Here is a 20,743-nt window from a genome sequence, read left to right as displayed (position 1 = left end):
AGCCATAAAATCTTATTTCGCAAAATGTAACATAAGCACCCCAGTTAGACTTGCTTCAGATTGCTAACACGAGAAAAAAAAAAGAAAAAGCATAAAAAGGCCTTTTCTATGATTTAGGTGTAGGAACTAACTGCATAGGCATTTGCATTTGTATGAAGGGGGCTGAAACTCAGCTTCAGAATCAGCCAGGATTTTATTCTTTTATTTTACTTTATTAGGGAAGCAGAGACTATCCTAATAAATCTTCCTTCCATCTTCTGGCACACTTAACAACTCATTTTTGAGCTCCACTGACTCCATTATGTTGAACTTTGGTATTAAGTACGAAGGGAGGAAAAGAGTAGGTGTGTGGGTGGAAAGGAGGAGAACAGAGGGAAGCAAAGGGCGAGGAGTGAAGGGACAGCCATGGGGCCACCATATCTGTGAGCCCTCCACTCAACAATGGCAAAGCAACAACATACAGTGTAGAGAACCAGAAGGCTGCCACAGAGGCGCAGGCTTAACAGGAGACCCACCAATCCACATGCGGCATATGTCCTGTTTCCTAGACACTACCTCCCATGAACTTTGACTTCGGTTTCTGTTTCAGGACTCCATGATTTAGTTTCTGTTTTAGCATTTGAACAATAATAATTTTACTACAAAAGGTAAGTGTCTTGTAAACTAATGTGAAACATATTGCTTGGCAAAGTTTACAATGTCACGATTTATGGCTCCGACACCAAGGGTCTCTCTGAGCTCGAAGGCAACATAATGAAGCAGCAATGTGCTCCAAATGACTCAGTGTGATTTTTTATTGGTTCTCGTAATCACCCCCTATTAATTTGTATGCACATAATAAGCACTCACCTTCACAGTTTGTCCGGCTTCGGGGCCATCCTAGAAATAGAGGGGGGGGAAAGAGGTGAGAACAGATAGATGGTATCTCCTGCTTATTCAGAAATATTGCCTGTTAATAATTTAGATCCAATTTCATTGTGTGTTAATTTATAGTTTCCTCATGGGGACCATTCGCTTCGAAGGTACGGGGCCCAACAGTTCTCCATTTCCACTTGAGAGTAAGAAGTTATGTATAAAAATGATATAAATTATCCAGTGAGTCAACCCCTTTCCTACTTTTCATGCTCTTTGCTTTTGGCTATGGTTTTAATTGCATTAAAGGAAGACTGGAAATATTGGGGGAGGTGAAGTATCACACCTTTTGGTTATCTTTAAAACAGATGTAGCTTAATTAATGCCTGATTACTTTAAGTATCTCCTCAGGAAATTGCTGTAAACATAATCCATTAAGCAAGAAGCAAGAATATGGGCTGTCTCATGTAGAAGGAGCACCCAAGAGTGGGCCCTTTCTGGCTCTTCTGACCTTGGGAGAAAAGGTGCAAGTGTTTATTGTAGCTGAGCTCTTTTCCCATCCTGGGTCCTTCCCTCAGCTTTCTGAAGCCCAACAGAACTATTTGCTTAGCTAAAAAATAAGCAAACTCGTCTAGTCATCAGCCACGATACAAAGCAAAAGCAAATAAGTGCTCAGCTGGTTTGGATAGCAGAACATGCAATGTTTCTATAATCAGAAATTTCAAAAATTGAATTACAACTCTGAAAATTTAGGTAAGTCTTTCTACTTCTAAGACCCAAACTACTTGGGGTGAGAATTCTTGCCCTGCTATGAGGAAGATTAAGCAGACCTGTGTAATCAGTGGTTTTCAAACTTGGAGTCTCAACCTATTAGTGGGTCATAAAGTCAACTTGATGGGTTGTGACCAGCACTGAAGACAAAAGAAATCAGATAACAGAACAAAAACTATTAGACTGCACAGAATAGGTAAACACTGCTTTGTGAAGTTTCTGTTTCCTTTATCTACATGTCTGTAGGGGGAGAGGGGAATATATGATTGTGAAATAAATATATATCTTACTGTACGTTAAAGTTTTAAAAAGTTTGAAAACACCACATATATGAAAGTACTCTAAGTGCTTTATATAATAGCAACAGTTTCTATATTTTTTAACATCAGTTTCTATATTTTTGGAATTAAGTTTCTAGCAAATCATGTTAGATAACCAGCATTGGCCATTTCCTATGAATGTGAATTTTCTTCTAGTATTCCATTAAACACTGACAGATGTCTTCACCCAGTTGCCTTCATTTGGTCTCTCTGGAAACATGATTTGCAGCATCAGCTTAATAAACCCACCCTGAGCTTAACTACCTGCTTGAAGGTGACTCAAAGGGGTTAATACACAATCAATACACACAGACAGACAGACAGACAGACACACACACACACACACACAGTATTTTACAAGGAAGTTTAGGTACTCTTGACACAGACATGGTGGCAAAAGGTTTTTTTTAAAGAATGCAGATGAGGGAATTCCCTGGTCATCCAGTGGTTAGGACTCCTTGCTTCCACTGCAGGGGGCACAGGTTCGATCCCTGGTCGGGATACTAAGATTCCGCAGGCTGCATGGCGCGGCCAATAAATAAATTTAAAAAAAAATGCAGATGAGCATTTCTAGTCAGAGCCTTCCACGACCTGAAAACGGTGGCCTTCTCTATCTGTTCTCTTTTAAAGTCTACGGTGGAGAGCTGAGGAGGGTAGAGGGAGGATGATAAATATCCAGTTTACCTAAAGCACTGAGTACAAGGTCTTGCATCATGAAACCATCTACTTCTTTCCAAAGGGTTTTTGGAGAGTCATCAAATCTCAAGGCCACACAGGGCTTTAATTACGTATAGATACCCGTAGCTCTTTCCATGGGCGATAGAAAGGGGCTCATGGTATATTACTCCCTGAAGATTCACTCAATTCCCACAGCTGAGGACCCACCGCCGACCTCCTCCTCCCACACTGACAAGCATTGGCTCAAACTCGGCCTAAAGACCTCTAGTGATTGGGGGTCTAGCTTCTTTACCAGGAAGTAGGCCACACTGAACGCTCAATCAATCCAGCTTCATACCATAATCAATCCATAATCAATCACTGAGGCTTGAATTATAAAGGTCAGCCTTGAGAGGGCGAGGCCCTACCTAACCTGCATATCTCTATTCCCCTAGAAATAGAGCAGGGCTCAAAACATATTTCTCCTGGAATCAAAATGACATGTCCCGCCCCAGTTCCAATAAAAGATCTGGAATGTCTTCATGCTCATCACATACATCACACGTCCAGTACCCCCAGCTGCTTGGTCAACAACCCTGCATGCATTGCCTCCGCTGATATTCCACCCTGTTCACCAAGTCCACGTCGGGGCCTTGTGGATAGTAGGGTGGCCCTGGATGAGCGAGCTATCTATACACTCACCTGCATGGAAAAGGTGAGAGAGGTGCCCTGGAAATGCTTCTCCACTGCCGTCCCGACTCTCTGTGCTGCCTGAAACAGGTCGGCCACTTCATTGGGATGCAGGTCTCGGAAGCGCTCCACTGGCCGGAGGGGACACACGAGGACATCTGCAGTGAGGTCTGTTAAGGTACACTCTGCTTGCTTTAGGGACCATTTTTACCAAGAAGTTTATACCCACAGGCTTGAATCCCCTTGGCCCAGGGCCTGAACTCGCAAAGGCTAAGGAATAAAAGAACAAATATTTACCAACCACTGAACTCCAAGGAGTTCAAAGAGAGCTTACAAACATGGTTAATTATACTTTAAAGGAGAAGCTATGGCGCACTGAAGAAATTCTCTTAAGAGAAAAAGACATCAGTGTTCAGAGAGACTTAAGTGCTGGCTGAAATAATTACGCCAGGGGCAAGATCTGTTCTGGACCGTTATCTCCTGACCCCTATTCTCAAGCTCTGTCTTCTCAAGCAGCCAAAGGCCCTGGGTTGGAAAAGCAACTGGAATATTCAGTTGGTTTTTCTATGAAGAGCATCACAATCAAAACTTTAATTTCAATATCTCTGTAAAGAAATATGTAATCAAAAGACAATAGTATTTTATTTTTTAAAAGGAGTATAGAGATTCTGAAAATGTACAGTGAACTTCATTTATAACAAGGAGATGTGCCACACGGTTAAGCAATTGATGTCAAGCATTCCTCAAACTGATTATTAAGAATTCAAGAAGGCAGTTGAAGGTAAATCATTAAGTTAAAACAAGGGTTGTCTGCTTGTGCGAATGAAGCCACCTTAATGTATTCTATTAGTCAGACAAATCAACATATTTACATTATTGGTCTGAACAACCAACAAATTCTAGAGAAAAAGGATGCAAGTTTGATCATTTGTTGGTAGCAAATAAACATTCAGCGTCACATCATCAATAACGTTTCAGTTCCTTTTTGTATTTGAACTCATAAATGTATGGGTATACACATATAGACATGTACACATACATGTGTATACACACACAAGCTACATTAATTTTTGTTCAGTTTTCAGGTACCAGCAGGAGGAAAAAAGCTAATGTTCTTTTCTTTCTTTTTTCTTGTTTTAAAAGAACATGCTTCTGCTTTGAGCCAAGCAGCTAAGGGGCATAATAAAACCACAAGTCTACAGTTGCTAGTCTCACCAGAATATCAAGCATTTTAGCCCACCATACTATTGGTAGGACTCAGGACCCAAGGGGAAATGCACTGAGCTCAGCTGGGCGGGCCTGATTTCCATAAGACAGGGGGAAAAAGAGAGGGAAAACTGATTAATTTTGCTCATAATCAGGAAATTCATGTCAACGGTAAACTAGGAAAACGAGTATTTGTTTAATCTGAGTTCATTTTTCAAGAGAGGAGAACGGAGGCCTTCACCCACAGGGCATCTGATACTTAAAAAGATAATTATCCTTCTTTGGCAGGGCTGCTTTATTATCATGGGTCAATGAACCATTTAGAAATGGAGAATTTCCTTTCATTTCCTCTGAGCAGATTGCCAGCCTCCACTCCCACTGAGTTGCTTTTTTTGCTGTTAAAAGAGCCCTTTCCCCATCTTCCTCTTCCCTGCTTTAATTTACACCCTCCCTTAGGCTCTGACTTCACCAAACCACAGCAAGATGACAATTTTGCAAGCTCCCAACAATATTCATAATTACTGTGGTTGGCTATGTCTACACACAGCAACTAGGTGGGGAAGGGAATAACATTCTATTGAAACAACTGCTTACTGTGAAAACTGATGGAATGAATCTGGCAATCCTTGTGCCTAACGTTACTTTAGTAATAGCAATGACATCTGAAAGGTTTTTTTCAATGCCATAAAAAACTGTATCTTATTACCTGTCCATTTTCTTACCCGATGCTAAGAATCAGCTTGACCCAAGTTTAACGAATCAAACTGTTTATGGAACGGAAGCAAACTGGTTGAATGTGTGAGATGTTCTATCCTGTACATACCTAACCGCAGGGTGATACATTACCTACATTTTTTACTGTAACTGAATATTAATATAGACACACAACATATCACAAAAGATTTCAACAGCTAAGCACATTCTCATTTAGGTGAATATTTTTCAGCAACCCATTTAGGCAACATTGTCCTGACATAATACTCCCTGCAACCCAACCTTCTGTTAAAAAGTCATCTTATCTGCATATCACACACAGACATTTTGACGCAAAAAATAAGATGAAATGGAGATTACTCTCAAGGGTGCTTACTTCTGCAGGTGGTCATGTGGGTGATCATTGTCTTTCTTCTGTTGGGACCCAGAGGATGGCCAAACAGCCATCTCAACCTAGAAATGGCGACACAGGGGGGTTCCACATCACTCTACACAGAGGTAGCTGGGTCTGGCGTTACACCACCCGGTGGGGCTCTGGAGCCTCTGGTTGCAGTGTGAGTAGCTGACCTGGCCAGTAGCAGATTCGCTAACCATCACTCTCCCTGGGGCCATTCTGGGCACTAATTGGGCATCAGAAAGTCAGCATCAACCATCTTCCCTCAGTTCCTTTACAACCAGAGAAGACAAGAGCCTGAGCCTTAACCTCACCGTAGGCTGCATCCTGACTGATGCCTACCTACCTCCTGAGCCTCTTTTTCCTCACTCCTCTCTAGCATACTATACATCTGCCATATTTGCTTTCTTTCCGTTCTTCAAACACACCAAGCTCCTTCCTAGATTTGGGGGTTTTGTCCTGGTTATTTGTTCTGCCTAGATCAATTCCCCTTGATCTTCACATGGCCGCTTCTTTCTTATCATTCAGGTCCTAATTCCAATGCCACTCTCTCAAAAGAACAATTAACTGCTAGGGACTTTAAACTGCTGCTTGCTTACTCACTCTTATATCACCCTATTTTAATCTTTTCACAGCCCCCCTGCCACCAGCTGGCAGTTTTCTTGGCTGGTTACTATGTACCCAGATGAGAAAGGAAGCTCCACAAAAGTAAAGGCTTTGTCTTGTTTATTGCTCTTTCACCACCACCTACAACACCAGAGACACTTAGTAAGTCTTGCTGGAATGAGAGAATAAATAATAAACCAGACCCTTGTATCAGCCACCTCTGAGTACTAAAACCCTGACAAAATGGAGATGGCATTCATTTACTTTTCAATCATCTATACAAGATTGAGATAGTCTGCAATATATTTTTTCTTAATTCAAAGAAGTTTATCCTTAAGATCTAGCATGGTTAGAGCTAATGTTAGATGAAAGCTGGAGAAATGTAAACTCATTTTTAACATAAACTGATTTTCACATGAGCCCAAAGGAAATAAAATTGTGAAGGTAAAAGCCTTTTATAAAAACCCTTTTATAACTAGAAAGAAGTAGTTTCTAGAATACTCAGAGTCTCAGATAAACTGTACCTATTAAAATGCTGCTTTATATTGTGACTGAGACATGTAACTCATTTGTTCCTTCAATGAACACTGAGCATCACTTAAGTGTGGACACTGTACTAGGCTCTGGGAACAGCAAAGGAGAGTAAGAAGGTGTTCCTGCCCTTCCAGTCCGGGAGACAGGCACTGAAATGCACAACCACAGTACTATCGGGGGCACAGATAGAAGCACAGAGGGCTGCCCAATGCAGCGGGGACCTGGGCACCTGAGTAAGGCAAGGGTTCTAGAGTAACCATGGGGAACCTCTGAGTGGGATGAATTATCCCATGGCTACCTGAAAATATCAAGAGGTTCATAAAGAAGTCAAAGCAGATCAGCAAACTTCTTCTGCAAAGGGCCAGATGGTAAATATTTTAGGTTTGGTGGGCCATATGCCTAAGGAGCCATAGATAATACAAACACAAATAGGTGTGGCTATATCCCAGGAAACCTTTATATACAAAAAGAGGAGCCTGGCCAGATTTGTCCCCACAGCACAGTAACCTGCTCAGAAATTAAAACCAAGAAAAGGAACATTGTCGCAACCCTACAAACTGGGGGCCGGTGGAAGTGGGTGGAGTGGATGCAGGCGATTCCCCTGCCAGAAAACGCCTCCACCAGAAGCGTGTTTTCTCTCTTGGGACAAGTCTCTACTAAGTGGTTGCTTTAAAGCATCTCTGTATATACTGAGAGGAAAGCTGCTATAACCACGCCCCACGCATTGGTACCTGGTGGACATTCGAATACTCTGAATGCTACTCAAAAAAAAGGAGTTGGAAAGGGTGGGCCTTGGAGTGTCAGCCCCTGATTTAGAGGAATCACATCAGAAAAAAATTAAGTAAAGGAAACTGAAAGTATGGGGGGGAGGGTATTCCTCTTTTCCTAAATTGAGGACTACAATGTTATCTTAATAGCATATTGGAAAAATATTACGTATCTTAAAAAAATTACCTTTCTAAGAAAAATATGTGAACACGGTAGAACATTTTCATGACTCTGTAATAATTCTGATGCTTTTTTTTTTTTTTTTTTTTTTTTTTTCTTTTTGCGGTATGCGGGCCTCTCACTGTTGTGGCCTCTCCCGTTGCGGAGCACAGGCTCCGGACGCGCAGGCCCAGCGGCCATGGCTCACGGGCCCAGCCGCTCCGCGGCATGTGGGATCCTCCCAGACCGGGGCACGAACCCGTGTCCCCTGCATCGGCAGGCGGACTCTCAACCACTGCGCCACCAGGGAGGCCCAATTCTGATGCTTTTAAAGACTAATCACAACCATAAAATGTGTTGTGGTATTGACACCACATAGATAAATCACGAGTATTACTCCCCATCACAACTCAAGGAGTTTCTGCCACTACCAAATGGAAAAAGGAAGCATGTGATCTGCAGACACGTGAGAACACCAAAACAGTGTGTTATTCACAAATTCTTCTGAGAATACAGTTATTTTCTCAAAATAAGTGCACAAGCCTGAGAAGAAAATACCATATTACCCGAAGATGGTGGGTACCATGTGCTCCATGTCGCTCCTAGACAAGCAACTCAGGGAAAGCAAATTAATTTTGAAGAACAGCAGACAGCTCTTGAAATTCTTCTGCCACTGTTTATATGCCAGTTGTTTTAAGGTAATATCACAGGTGCAATATAATTTAATTTGGAGACTCTTAGGCCTTGTTAGAGGGTAAATCCCATATTGTGCATGGGCTACAAGAACACACTTTCCCCTGGGTCCTCTTTGCATAGAATTAACACCTCTGAAGAGACTTTTTAGCCAATCTGCATGATAACCCTCAAAGAAGGTAATCTACTCAATTGAATTTAATACGTTTATCCAGTACTCATTATGTCTGAAATCCTGTGAAAGAGATTATCAAATGGGATCTGGCCTCTCCCTATAATCTAAAGGAGACACATTCATTTAGTAATAACAGTTTTTTTTTAAAGAAGAGAAGGTCAATAATTATGATTTAGTTCCTATGGTCGACAAAGGGATTTCTCATAGCAGAGGAAAATCAAACAAGACTTTTTAGTGCAGATGAGATTTAAAGTGGAATTTACAAACAGGAGAGTGAACCAACCAGAGGGTTGGCTGGCAACTCACTCATCCACCCATCCCACAAGTACAGCCTCCTTTCAGTCTGGGGTTTGTGGGAAAATTTAGGATGCCAAGATGAATGTGACAGAGTAACTGATCTTGAAGTGTTCACACTCTATTATCCCAAACTATCATGTAGCATAAACAGATCATACGACGCTGAGAGATGAGTGCTATTGATAGAAATCAGTACAGAATGCTGTGGGAGCATAGAGAAGGCAGGATCTAACTCTGCCTAGGGGTGTTAGACAAACTTTTCAGTATGGTCCTGCATTCCCATTTTCTAAAATCAGAAACTATTTCTCCAAATTTGGACCCAAATCTATCCTTGAAAATGGCCTAGCAATTTATGCATCAAAGAAAGTTGTCGGGTATTCTTCCTTTGGCCAAAATCACCGTTTCATTTATATATGGACCCTCGTTGACTTCATCTTTCCAACAAACCAGTGGAGGACTATTATAATTCCTATTTTGAAGATGAGGAAATTACAGCTCACAGAAAATAAGAAATCTGTGCAAGACAGCATACCCCATAGGAGACTAAAACTAGAATTCAACCCAAATCTGTCTGATTCCAAAGTCCATGTTATTAAGCATAGCACTGTGATGTTACACTTTGTATAGCTTTCATGACTCAGTCTCTGCCGGTCCTCTCATTAAAAGTGGGCCCTCCATTCCCAGAGTCCTTCTGTTCATGGAAGAGAATCACACTTCATGAAATACAAACAGACTGTGCAAAACTGCTAACTGCCTGAGAAAAACCCAGCCTCAAATGAAGAAAGCAGAGGGGACATACAACCCCATGGTGGAAGGAGGCCTCAGTGCTGGGCAAAGGAAGCCCTGAGTATGCCCTTGTTCTAACAGGGAACTGTGAACAAGGGGATCAAGAATGAGAGAACCATCCTTATCAGCGGGAGGAAGTAAGAGGGATGCAGAGCCTGAATTTTTGCCCTTTTCTAGCTTTGAGCTTCAGTTTCTTTAAGGTAACTCGGGCTCCCCTGGGTTGACAGATAGGAGGAAGATTAGGTATTACAGTCTATGTCAATGAGTCAGGCTGTCAGACACACTGAAAATCCCATTGCTTGTTGGACAGTCTAATTATTGGGAGCCATTGACTTTCTCATAGCATCATTTATATCACCAAGGACTACCAGAAACTGGGTAATGCCTTTTCTTTCCCTCTTCTTCTCCACTCGCACCACCAGCCCAGAAGTGATGGTCTCTGTCCTTTTGCATGAACATGTAGGGTGTTTTTGCCATGTTAAAGTGACATGGCAACACACCAGACCCTGTGCTGAACTCTTGCTGACACACAACCAGTTCAGAATACACACAATGCAAGAAAGAAATGAAATGGAATCTTTACACCAATGAAACACCTAAAGATATTGTGGTAGCTTATTCACCAATATTAGCACAAGAATCCCTCCCATCCTACATGCCCCTTTGCAAAGTGACTTTGCGGCTCCTCTCACCAAAAGTTGGAGTCTATTTCCCTTCCCACTGAGTTTGGACTGGCCTGTGGCTTGCTTTGACCAGTGGAATGTGATAAAAGTGTTGCTATGTGACTTTCCAAGGTCAGGCCTTAACAGACGTTGCAACTTCTGTTTTTTCTATCTTTCTGGAACCCTGAGACCAACACGCTGTGGAAAATGTCCAGCTAGGCTACTGGAGACAGGAGCCAAGTGAAAGAGAACTAAGGTACCCCAGCTGATAGCCAACAACTGTCATGAACCACAACAACAACTGCAAAGGTCTGGTGGAACCAAGAACAAAATGACGGGCTTCCCTGGTGGCTCAGTGGTTGAGAGTCCGCCTGCCGATGCAGGGGACACAGGTTCGTGCCCCGGTCCGGGAGGATCCCACATGCTGCGGAGCGGCTGGGCCCGTGAGCCATGGCTGCTGGGCCTGTGCGTCCGGAGCCTGTGCTCCGCAATGGGAGAGGCCACAACAGTGAGAGGCCCGCATACCACAAACAAAACAAAACAAACAAACAAACAAAAGAACCAAATGAGATGCTGTAAAAGTGAGAATTGTCCCAACAATATCAAATGATCATTATGTTGCTACACTTTTATTCCAAAAAATTTGATAAGTTTGAAATTTGCTCATCAAAGATAATAACTGATGATTTAAAAAATAATTTTTATGAGCATTTCCATGACAAATATGAAATATTTAAATATAGAGTCGTGACACAGAAATGGAAATGTACTGATTCAGATGGCTAATTAAAGACAACAGCAGAATATTATTCTCAGAGTTGCTCAGACTTGCTCCCATCTATTTTTCCAAATCTGATCTACTCTAGGGATTCAGAATAGAAAAGTCACTAAAATAAATCAAACCATCAAAATATCACTGATCCCAATGAAGCTTATTAGCATGTATATATACGAATATGGAATAAGTCAACATCAAATAATATGATGAAGAATTAGTCATTCTTCTGAACTAATAAAAAAAAGAAAAGTCTGTATTCATCTCTACTGTAGATCAGTATGTAGTTTAATGACAAACAAGGAACTTTCCAGTTTGCATTGCAGACTTCTGCAGGCCCCGTGTAATGAATTATTTGCTCTAATAAATAATCCTAGTCCTTGCAAATGTTTAAAATAATTCTTAATGTCACTTCAAAAAACAACACCAGGGGGCTTCCCTGGTGGCACAGTGTTTGAGAGTCCGCCTGCCAATGCAGGGGACACGGGTTCGTGCCCCGGTCCAGGAGGATCCCACATGCCGCGGAGCGGCTAGGCCCGTGAGCCATGGCCGCTGAGCCTGCGCATCCGGAGCCTGTGCTCTGCAACGGGAGAGGCCACAACAGTGAGAGGCCTGCGTACTACAAAAACAAACAAACAAACAAAGAAACAAAAAAACCCCACCAGGATGACTGTGAGGTATTTTTGAGAAAAGATTCAATTTATTTGAGTCGAGTAGCACAGTTGCAGAGTTTTGAATCAAAGTAGGTGGCATCTCAAAAGTAGTCTACTATTCGCAATGTAGGTAATTCTGTGATTTTTTTTTTAAGCAGAAAGGTAGAAATATTGTCCAAAAAATGAACCAATACAATTCTGAAGAAGCATGTTGACAGTTTGGGCCACACCTTTCTTTATGGGATATTAACAAACCCACTTCAGTAACTCAAAGAAGACTTCATAGAATATTCATCAACCATAAGCATAAATGGCATGAATGTAATTTTAAGCAAATTTAATTTTCCAGAGTATGATAAATTCCAGCACAATGTAATTAAGATAATGATAGTATTCTGCTCATACCTGGGTCTCAATGCAAGCACCTCACAAGTATCTTCTAGAATTCTCATGTTGTGTCCTGGAGAATGCTTTGGGCCAAAGATACAACAAGTCCTTAGTCATCTGTGGGAGAGGAATCAGGTATCTTTCCCCTGGCAGATCTGCCCTGAGCAATCCCCAAACTTCTGCACTGATCTGGATGCTTAGAGGGGAGAATTATATTCATACGGAGAAGTAAATGGGTGGCTTTCAAAGAAAGTAAAATGAAAGAGGAGCCCGCAGCCGGGATGCACTCTGGTGCAGATTCTCTGGTTTAAATTTCGCATAGTCTGTGAATATTTCAAGGCAAAAGAATCCTATATTGATTATCTTAAGAGAATCAGAATTGGAAAAAAATGTTACATGCTTATATTAAACTAAATATGTGGGAGAAAATAAATGGTATCAGTAAGGGAAGGAGAGAATATACAACATTTGTTTGTTGCCTATTTTGTCCTAGTGATAATCAGCAATGCATTGAGGTAGATAATATCACCCCCATTTTTCCACGTTCAGAAGCAGAGGTCAAATAAAGTGAAACTATATATCCAAGGTCACACAGTTATAAAGTGAGAATCCTGGGCCATGCAGTAAAATTGTCCATGCTGTTTCAATGCTTCCCAAGGTGATAAAAGTCTCCAGGTACCTAGTGCAGTGTTTACTACAGTGGTTCCCCAGAACACTGCTTCCATGAGATGTTATTAGATACGATACAAGAAAAAAAAATATTGTGTAGTCAAAGAAGATTAAGAAACACTGAATGAAATGAGGTAAAATAGGTTTCTTTACAGCAGGACTCATCAGGATATATCATGTACTAATGTGCATTCTGACTTAAAAAAAAAAAAGAGATACTAAACAGCATTTCTCATATCCTTTTTTTTTTCTTTAAACAGTAAGACTAATTTTTTTTTCTTTTTTTGCAGAACTCTGCATATGACAAGTGTTCCAAAGGATGTTGGGACTACTGAGCCTCCTTTACCTACACATCGAGATGCCCGAAGATCTCAGCTTTGTAACCAAAAACTAGAGTAAATATCCTACTAATCATATGAGCAAAGCAAGAGGGCCTTCTGCTTAGTGAAATATGCTGAGGAGCTGAGCATTAAAATACATCGAATGCAACATGGCAGTCATTAGTGAAACTGGCTCACGATTTCCATTTTTGCCATTCCAGGCACATGACAGGATTATACTTCCTGTATCCTTGTGCTTGGGTGAAGCCGAAGGAATTCTGGCCAAGGTGTTGTGAGCAAAAGGGATTATGTCAATTACGAACTAGAGCATTTAATTGCCAGTGTGAGACCTCAAAGCTCTCTTTCCTTCTGCAAGGCAACCAGCAATGTCACTGTGCTTTCAGGACTAGGACCAGGACCAGCCCTACAGGTCAGTAGGGGGCTCTGCTCATCAGCTGTTCTCCCAGGGACTACAGCAAGTTTGTTAAATGGGTTTCATCTCTTTTGCTAACTCCAAGTAATTTGTGTAGCTGCTTAGAACAGTATGGTGAAGAGGATTCTGAGGCCTTGATAGGGATAAGGAGGGAAGAATGGGGAGATTTATTAGTTTTAGCTGCCATGAGGGAAGGAAGAATATCAGCATATACACAAAGGATCTGCCATTCTTTCATTAGAAAGCAAAAGAAATACTTTTTCCAAGACTCCTTTTCCCCTTCCTTAATGATATGGAATCATTTCTAGGTCTTACAATGTCTCTGGGTAACCATTACAAAAATTCAGTATTATTGGTATGGTCCTGCAAATATACAGAAGTATGTGAACTTTAAATCGCTCTGGTTAGGAGAGTATTGAAAAAGAAATTTACTGCCATGCAGAAGTATCTGTCCATAATGTGCCAACATAGGGGTGAGAACACACCACAATGACAATGTTGTAAAAACGCTCTTGAGGTGTTAAGAGTTGGAGAAGTATTACAATAGAAGAGGAATAAAGTACACTCAGCAGCTGAAAGAAATATTTAAGGATCATTTCCAATGAGTGATATAAAAAAAATTTTTTTAAACCACACATACACTCTGCTGTGAGAATCACTTCAAAAACTCTGTGAAAACCTTTTTCATCTAGTATAGATCAGAAAATAATGCTAAAGAGCTGCAATTCATGGGAGAGCTGCTGGAAAACCACAAGCAAGGTAAATAATTTAACAGCACTTTACCATGTACACACTTATATTCTACCCAGTTTGGGAATAAGGAGAGAGCACGTTGAGTTTCTACTTCCATGGGGTGGCCAGATCGAAACCCAAGCTCCTGTGTAGATAGCATCCTTCCAGGGCAAGTTCTATCAGGTCCTGAAAAGCATGGATTCCAACTTCAGGTTTGTTTATGCCCCTAAAGAGCCACTGAAAATTCCATTTCCCATCAGATCGTCAGCGCAGTTGGACAAGCCAATGAAGCAACCTAACATCACAGTTCAGATACCACATGAAAGCAAAGAGCAGCCAAACTATAAATATAGAACAGAGAGACTCCTTAATGGGAGAAAAGAAATAGAAAATGGGAGATAGAAAGAAGAAGACCTTAAAAGGGAATATTTAGCAGGTAGCACATTCTTAGAAGATATGAAACATTCCCTAGCAGTCAGGTTCACCTGGCACCATACATAGCGTTTGATGCAGGGTAGGCCTTTAATGAATATTTGATGAAAGAGCAGATGGCACGTGTGCTTATTCATTGCTTAATCTAGGAAATCTTTCTAAGAGACCACTGAGCCAGACCAGACTCAACTTACTTACATGAAAATAATTGAGGGAAATGCTCTTAAAAAAAAAACAACAAAAAAAACCTAAGTCCTGAATTCCTAATCTAAAAGACACCCAGCTAACTGTAAATTGGTACAGCCACTGTGGAAAACAGTAAGGAGGTTTCTCAAAAAACTAAACATAGAACTACCATATGACACAGCAATTCCACTCCTGGGTATATATCTGAAAAAAAAAAAAAACACTAATTCGAAAAGACACATGCACCCCAATGTTCATAGCAGCGTTATTTACAATTGCCAAGGTATGGAAGCAATGTAAGTGTCCATCAATAGATGAATGGATTAAGAAGATGTGATATATATATATATATATATATATATATATATATACACACACACATACACTATATATATATATATATATATATATATATATATATATATATACACACAATGGAATACTATTCAGCCACAAAAAGCAGGAAATTCTGCCATTTGCCAAGCAACTTGGATAGACTTGGAGGGCATTATGCTAAGTGAAATAAGTCAGTCAGAGAAAGATAAATACTACATGATACTCCTTATATATGGAATCTAAAAAAATAAAACAAACTAGTGAATATAATAAAAAAGAAGCAGACTCACAGATATAGAGAATAAGCTAGTGGTTACCAGAGGGGAGGGGGAGAGGGACAAGATAGGGGTGGAGGAGTGGGAGGTACAAACTACTGGGTGTAAGACAGGCTCAGGGATGTACTGCACAACACAGGGAACGCAGCCAACATTTTTGATTAACTGTAAGTGGAAAGTAACATTTAAAATTTTTATTAATAATTTTTTTAGTCTAAATAAAACAGTCCATCCTTTACCATGGAAAAAAATAAAAAAAATAAAAGACACCCAGTTTAAGGCATAGCAAACAGTAAATATACGATGCCTTTCCCTTCACGTATCAAAGGCGGTGCTTACATTTTAAGGGGAAAACCTGTAGACCATTAACTCACTGGAGCTTGGAAAGATCTGAGAATAACACTGTTGTATGCTCTTTTAGTGACAGTGATGAAATCTCTTCTGTGACAAATATAAATGTTGACAGAAAAATTATTTCTTTCAAAAAACAGAAAGAGAGCCTTAATTATACTTACTTGGCATTCTTACAGATTCTGAATTTAACCACCCACCCCCCAAAAATGCCCATCCTCTGTGAGTTAGCAATCTGAGAGAAATGATGTGAGAATATTTCATAGTGGAAAGTATTCCACAAGTGTTTAACAAATGACCTTCTCAGTGAATTACTAAAGGAAGCCCATAAAGCCAAATTTTGGAGGAAAGGGTAAAGACAAAACACTTTTTGGGACTTCGTATGTTTTTCATTTATTCATTAAGTATGAACTAATTAAGATCATTCTACCTGGTAGGTAATGTGTAAGACACTGAGAAAACAGCACACACCAGCCGTATGCATCCCTTCCTCTCCAAAGGTGTACATTCTAGAGGGTGAACAAACAAAAGGCAAGAAACAGATCAAAATGCAGTCTCTATTGTGAAAGAGACAAGGGTTGAGAGGAAGAAACAGAGATGCACTGATGCAAAGGCAAGCACATTCCAAGCCAACACTGCTAAACCGGGAACAAGCTTGGCCTGCCTATCTGGAGTGTCAGGAAAGTGTGCAAGCTCTCTGCAGCCTTGGTTGGCAGTTTGGATTTATTCTATGTGCCTGGGGAAGCCTCTAAAACTTTTCAGCCAGTGGGGAGTGGAGGTTTATGACAGAATCTGAGTTCTCTTTTAGAAAGATCATTCTAAATGCTGTGTACGGAAAATAAATAAATACATAAATAAATATTCAATCAAAGCAAGGATGAAAGCTGAATGCCATTGGGGATGCCTTTACTGGAGACTAGATAAGAGATTCAAAACAGGTCTGAACTATGGTGGTGGCAGTGGAGGTGCAGAGAATTTGAGATACATTTCTGAGGCAGGAGCAACAGGACTTACGGATGTGGGTGGGAGGCAAAGGAAAGAGGGAGATCAGAGAAGATTCCAGGGTTTTGGCCTGAGTAGGTGGGGGGAAAGTGATATAATTTAGGAGATTGGGGAAGGGAGGCTATGTCATTGGGGAAGGGAGGCTATGTCACATGGCTCACCATTTAGAGACCCTACCTTCCTGAATTTACATTTCCCAGAACCAACTAAACAGACTTTCCTAACCTGGGTGTGTAGATGGACTCCAGGGCTTCTATGAACCTCCTGAAATTGTTTGCAAAATGGTGTGTGTGTGTTTGTGTGTCTTGTTCTCCTATAGTCTTCATCATGCAAAAAATTCTTAGTCTCCTGACTCCAACAAAGATAAGACTCACTCATTTAAATTAGCAGCATTATCTGAAATTCATCCCCAAGAGTGATTAAAAACAGGCTCACACTTTCATTCATTTTAGCTTAGAATCTAATAGACCCACTCCTGGAGAGTGAAAAAAAAGTTTACTCTGTGTCTGAGCAATGTGTTCATGAGAATGAACCCTCCACAAAAGACAAACTAAAGATTTTTTTAATAGCCTGACACTAAAGTTATTTTAATCTGATTCAGCAGTGAACAATTTAAGATATACCTCTTCCAACAAAAGACAGCGGGACACAAAAATGACTGTGTGATCCATTTAAAATTAAAGAATGGGCTAAATCATTAACAACAATACAAATGCAGAAAATTCTAGGAGGGGGAAAAAAAAGAGTGAAAACTCTAAGTAGCAAGTGATTTCCAAATGTTTCCAAAACAGGAAGCAAAAGACATTTTAATGTCACTCTGGTAACTTCCAGAATAGAATAAGTTAATCAGGCAGCCTCTAAAAACAAAAAAGTAATTCATTAAAAAAAAAAATTAAAAATAAATATTTCAGCAATGAACAACATTGCCAGAGTGTCAAGAAAGCACGCTTTTTCATGATAGTGATTTGTATGCAAATATAGCTCAGCATTTATTTACTAAACCCCCAAAGCCTGCAAAAGGAAAAACGTTTTGTTCTTTCCATCTGCTTAAACACTTCTCCTAATAAAGTCAACTGCCAATGACAGAAGAGGCTCTGACTTCTCTAAAACAATAATAATAGAAGAAACGTATTCAGAAATAGAGAGTTTCAGACAAGAAACTCCGTCTGAGCCACTCTTTCTTCCTCAAATCTCTTAGCCTAGTGTCATTGTTAATGCTGGGTTAATAGTTATACCAACTTTACAAGGGTGTTATAAGGTTTGGGGGTTTTGGAGTTTTGTTTGCTTTTAAAGAATAGCATATTTCAGACCATAAAGTAAAAGCTGAACAATGGTTGCTTAAAAACAAAGTCAACAGAAGTGAATTCCTTAAAAACCTCCCTCTGTTCAGCACACCCCTCTTTGCAACTTGCGTATGTGATTTAAATACCACTACTCACCAACATCAGTGTTATCATTTAGAACCTAGAACCTCACTGATTTCACATTTAAAACTTCACCCTTATTTTGCCACAGTCCATTCTCTCAAATTATCTCTGTATTTTCCTTCCCCATTACAATTTAGAACATCACTGGAGTCAGGGTCTAGGAATTAGTTATTATTTCTTCTTCCTCTCTAGTTGTAACTGTCTGAATTTTTCAAAACATAATTTTTTAACAATAAAAAGCCCTCAAAACGCAAAACAAACCTGTAAAAATATTTAAAATATTTAAGTTCATTTAGAATTTGTAACTTTTTTCAGCCCATCATTTTTCAAGGTCTGTGTTTAGACAGCACAGCAGATAATACCGTTTGCCTAATGTTTAAATTAGGAGACCAAATAATCTAAAAGGATCTACAAAAATACCAACTTAAACTCAAGATTTCTACATATTTGAATTTCATTTTGTATATAATCAAAAAAATATTTAAGCATGCCTAAGGAAAGCAAAAATTGTGGAAACAGATGTTCTGGCAATTCCATAAGAGTTTTACGTTTATATATTGTCATTGCTCCTGCAGGATCCTAAAACTCACTCCCATTTTCTTTATATGCTCTGATATTAAAAACATACCTCTGCCACCCAGCAGTCTTCTGGCATGGGGAATCAGACACTGGCCTCAATCTCTCTCATTACCAACATTAGTTACCATCATCACCGCCATCTTTGCCATCATCACTTAAAACAAAGTTAAAATTTCTTGAATCACAATCATTGCTAAAATGTGTCACACATTTCTTGTTGATGACTAAAAGTTCCTCCAGTAGGCTACAATTTCAAATACTATGCCACAGAGTAGAGAGATTCTATCATCATTAATGTCTGTATACAGAAAAAACACAAGCCTCTCTCTGAAAAGAAACTCTTAGTCACAATCTCATCTGGTTCAGCTTAATATAGGAAAAGGGAGAAGAAAAGGAAAATTCAAATTGAGAGGAATTAGTATTATAGATTTGCAATGTTATTCGCATCCCATGTCACTTTTTTCAAAGTCTGTCAGTGATTGTCACTGTGCATCTGTCACTCAGTCACACAGCCAGCAAAATATGCAGTTGTGTTGCCTACTGGTCTTCCACTGATTAAACCTTGGTGACTTTTTATAAAAATAGACAATCAGAAGAGGGAATTGGCCAACAAATATGCAAGTGCAACAAAGAAACAAGAAGTGATAATGCTGGAAGTGAAATGTGAATTGAATGTAAACGAAGTTACAGGAGACACAGTTGACTATTGGAACCATGCTGCTGTGCACGAGACGTGCAGCCACAGGAGCTTAGTGAAGGCAAGCTTACTGACAAAAATGTACGAAGTTATGGTGAAAAGATGGAAGATGTACCAGAGGAAGTGATGCCACCAAAAAACTCAACATCGTAAAAAAAGCTTTGTATTTTACCACACTGAGAGCACTTAGGATAAAAAGTTGGAAATTGAAAGGAGTATGACAATTTGCCAAGGCATAGAAAAGATGCTCAGTCTGTGTTGAAAGCCATACTACCAGAAAAAGAAGGCAAGTGGTGTTCAAACTACTCTTGATAAGTGTTTTCCAAAGGAAAAAAAATGCACTTTAATTTTCAATATTTCTAATGTTTTAAATTACACTGTACCAGTATTAGTATGCTGTATAAGTATTAGTGTTACTATTATTATTTTCCTATACACTTTTTTTTTTTTTCAGTATGTGGGCCTCTCACTGTTGTGGCCTCTCCCATTGCGGAGCACAGGCTCCGGACGCGCAGGCTCAGCGGCCATGGCTCACGGGCCCAGCTGCTCCGCAGCATGTGGGATCTTCCCAGACTGGGGCACGAACCCGTGTCCCCTGCATTGGCAGGCGGACTCTCAACCACTGCGCCACCAGGGAAGCCCTCCTATACACTTTTAACAGACAGTAGAATAGTTTTAAATGTTTTGATGAAAATTTTAAAGGTCATGGAACCATCATAATTTTCACCATTGATGATTAAGATTGATTTCCACGGTTCCAGTTTGCATGGCCATTTTTCAATCCCACAGTGCTGTACCCAGGGAAGACTGTCTGTACTTTAAATTCATGAAGAACACTGGGTGGGGCAAATAAAAGTTATGGCTAATGGGCCACAAATTTAAAACCTGTGCCAGGAACTAATGTCATATTCAACGTGCATCTCAGTAGTAGCAGGAGAGAGTGGGTTGAGGAAATTCAAGGACTATAAATGGCTTTAAAAAGATGTATTCGTCCAACATTCTGTCCAGGAAGGGTACACCTATTGTCATATGCTCCTGAATTCCCCCAACAGACTGTCTGGCAAAAATAAAGTTGACGATTTATTTTTTTCCCCAGAATAGCTTAGTTGAGAACTGCATGTTATCAAACCTCTGAACCCCTGAATGCATCATTAATTCTGCCATTAAGCATTAAGTTTTCTCCACCAAATGTTCTCTTGTACACA

The 20,743-nt window shown here is 40.1% G+C and overlaps 1 protein-coding gene across 19 annotated transcripts in view; it reads right to left on the bottom strand.

Moving 5' to 3' along the window:
* FHIT (fragile histidine triad diadenosine triphosphatase) overlaps window positions 1-20,743 on the bottom strand; it is a 1,470,392-nt gene that overhangs the window by 276,442 nt on the left and 1,173,207 nt on the right. For all 19 annotated transcript variants that reach the window (XM_081246013.1, XM_081246024.1, XM_081246021.1 and 16 more), the window contains 2 exons: window positions 3,303-3,448; window positions 850-879 (listed from right to left, as the gene is read on the bottom strand). In XM_081246013.1, the coding sequence (XP_081102139.1) occupies window positions 850-879; window positions 3,303-3,448 (176 nt within the window). The remainder of the gene's footprint in view (window positions 1-849; window positions 880-3,302; window positions 3,449-20,743) is intronic.

The sequence above is a fragment of the Mesoplodon bidens genome, assembly GCF_964165515.1.
Source record: "Mesoplodon bidens genome assembly, chromosome: 10".
NCBI classification, from domain to species: domain Eukaryota; kingdom Metazoa; phylum Chordata; class Mammalia; order Artiodactyla; family Ziphiidae; genus Mesoplodon; species Mesoplodon bidens.
Note: the sequence above shows the minus strand (reverse complement) of the source record. Positions and strands in the feature narration are given on the sequence as shown.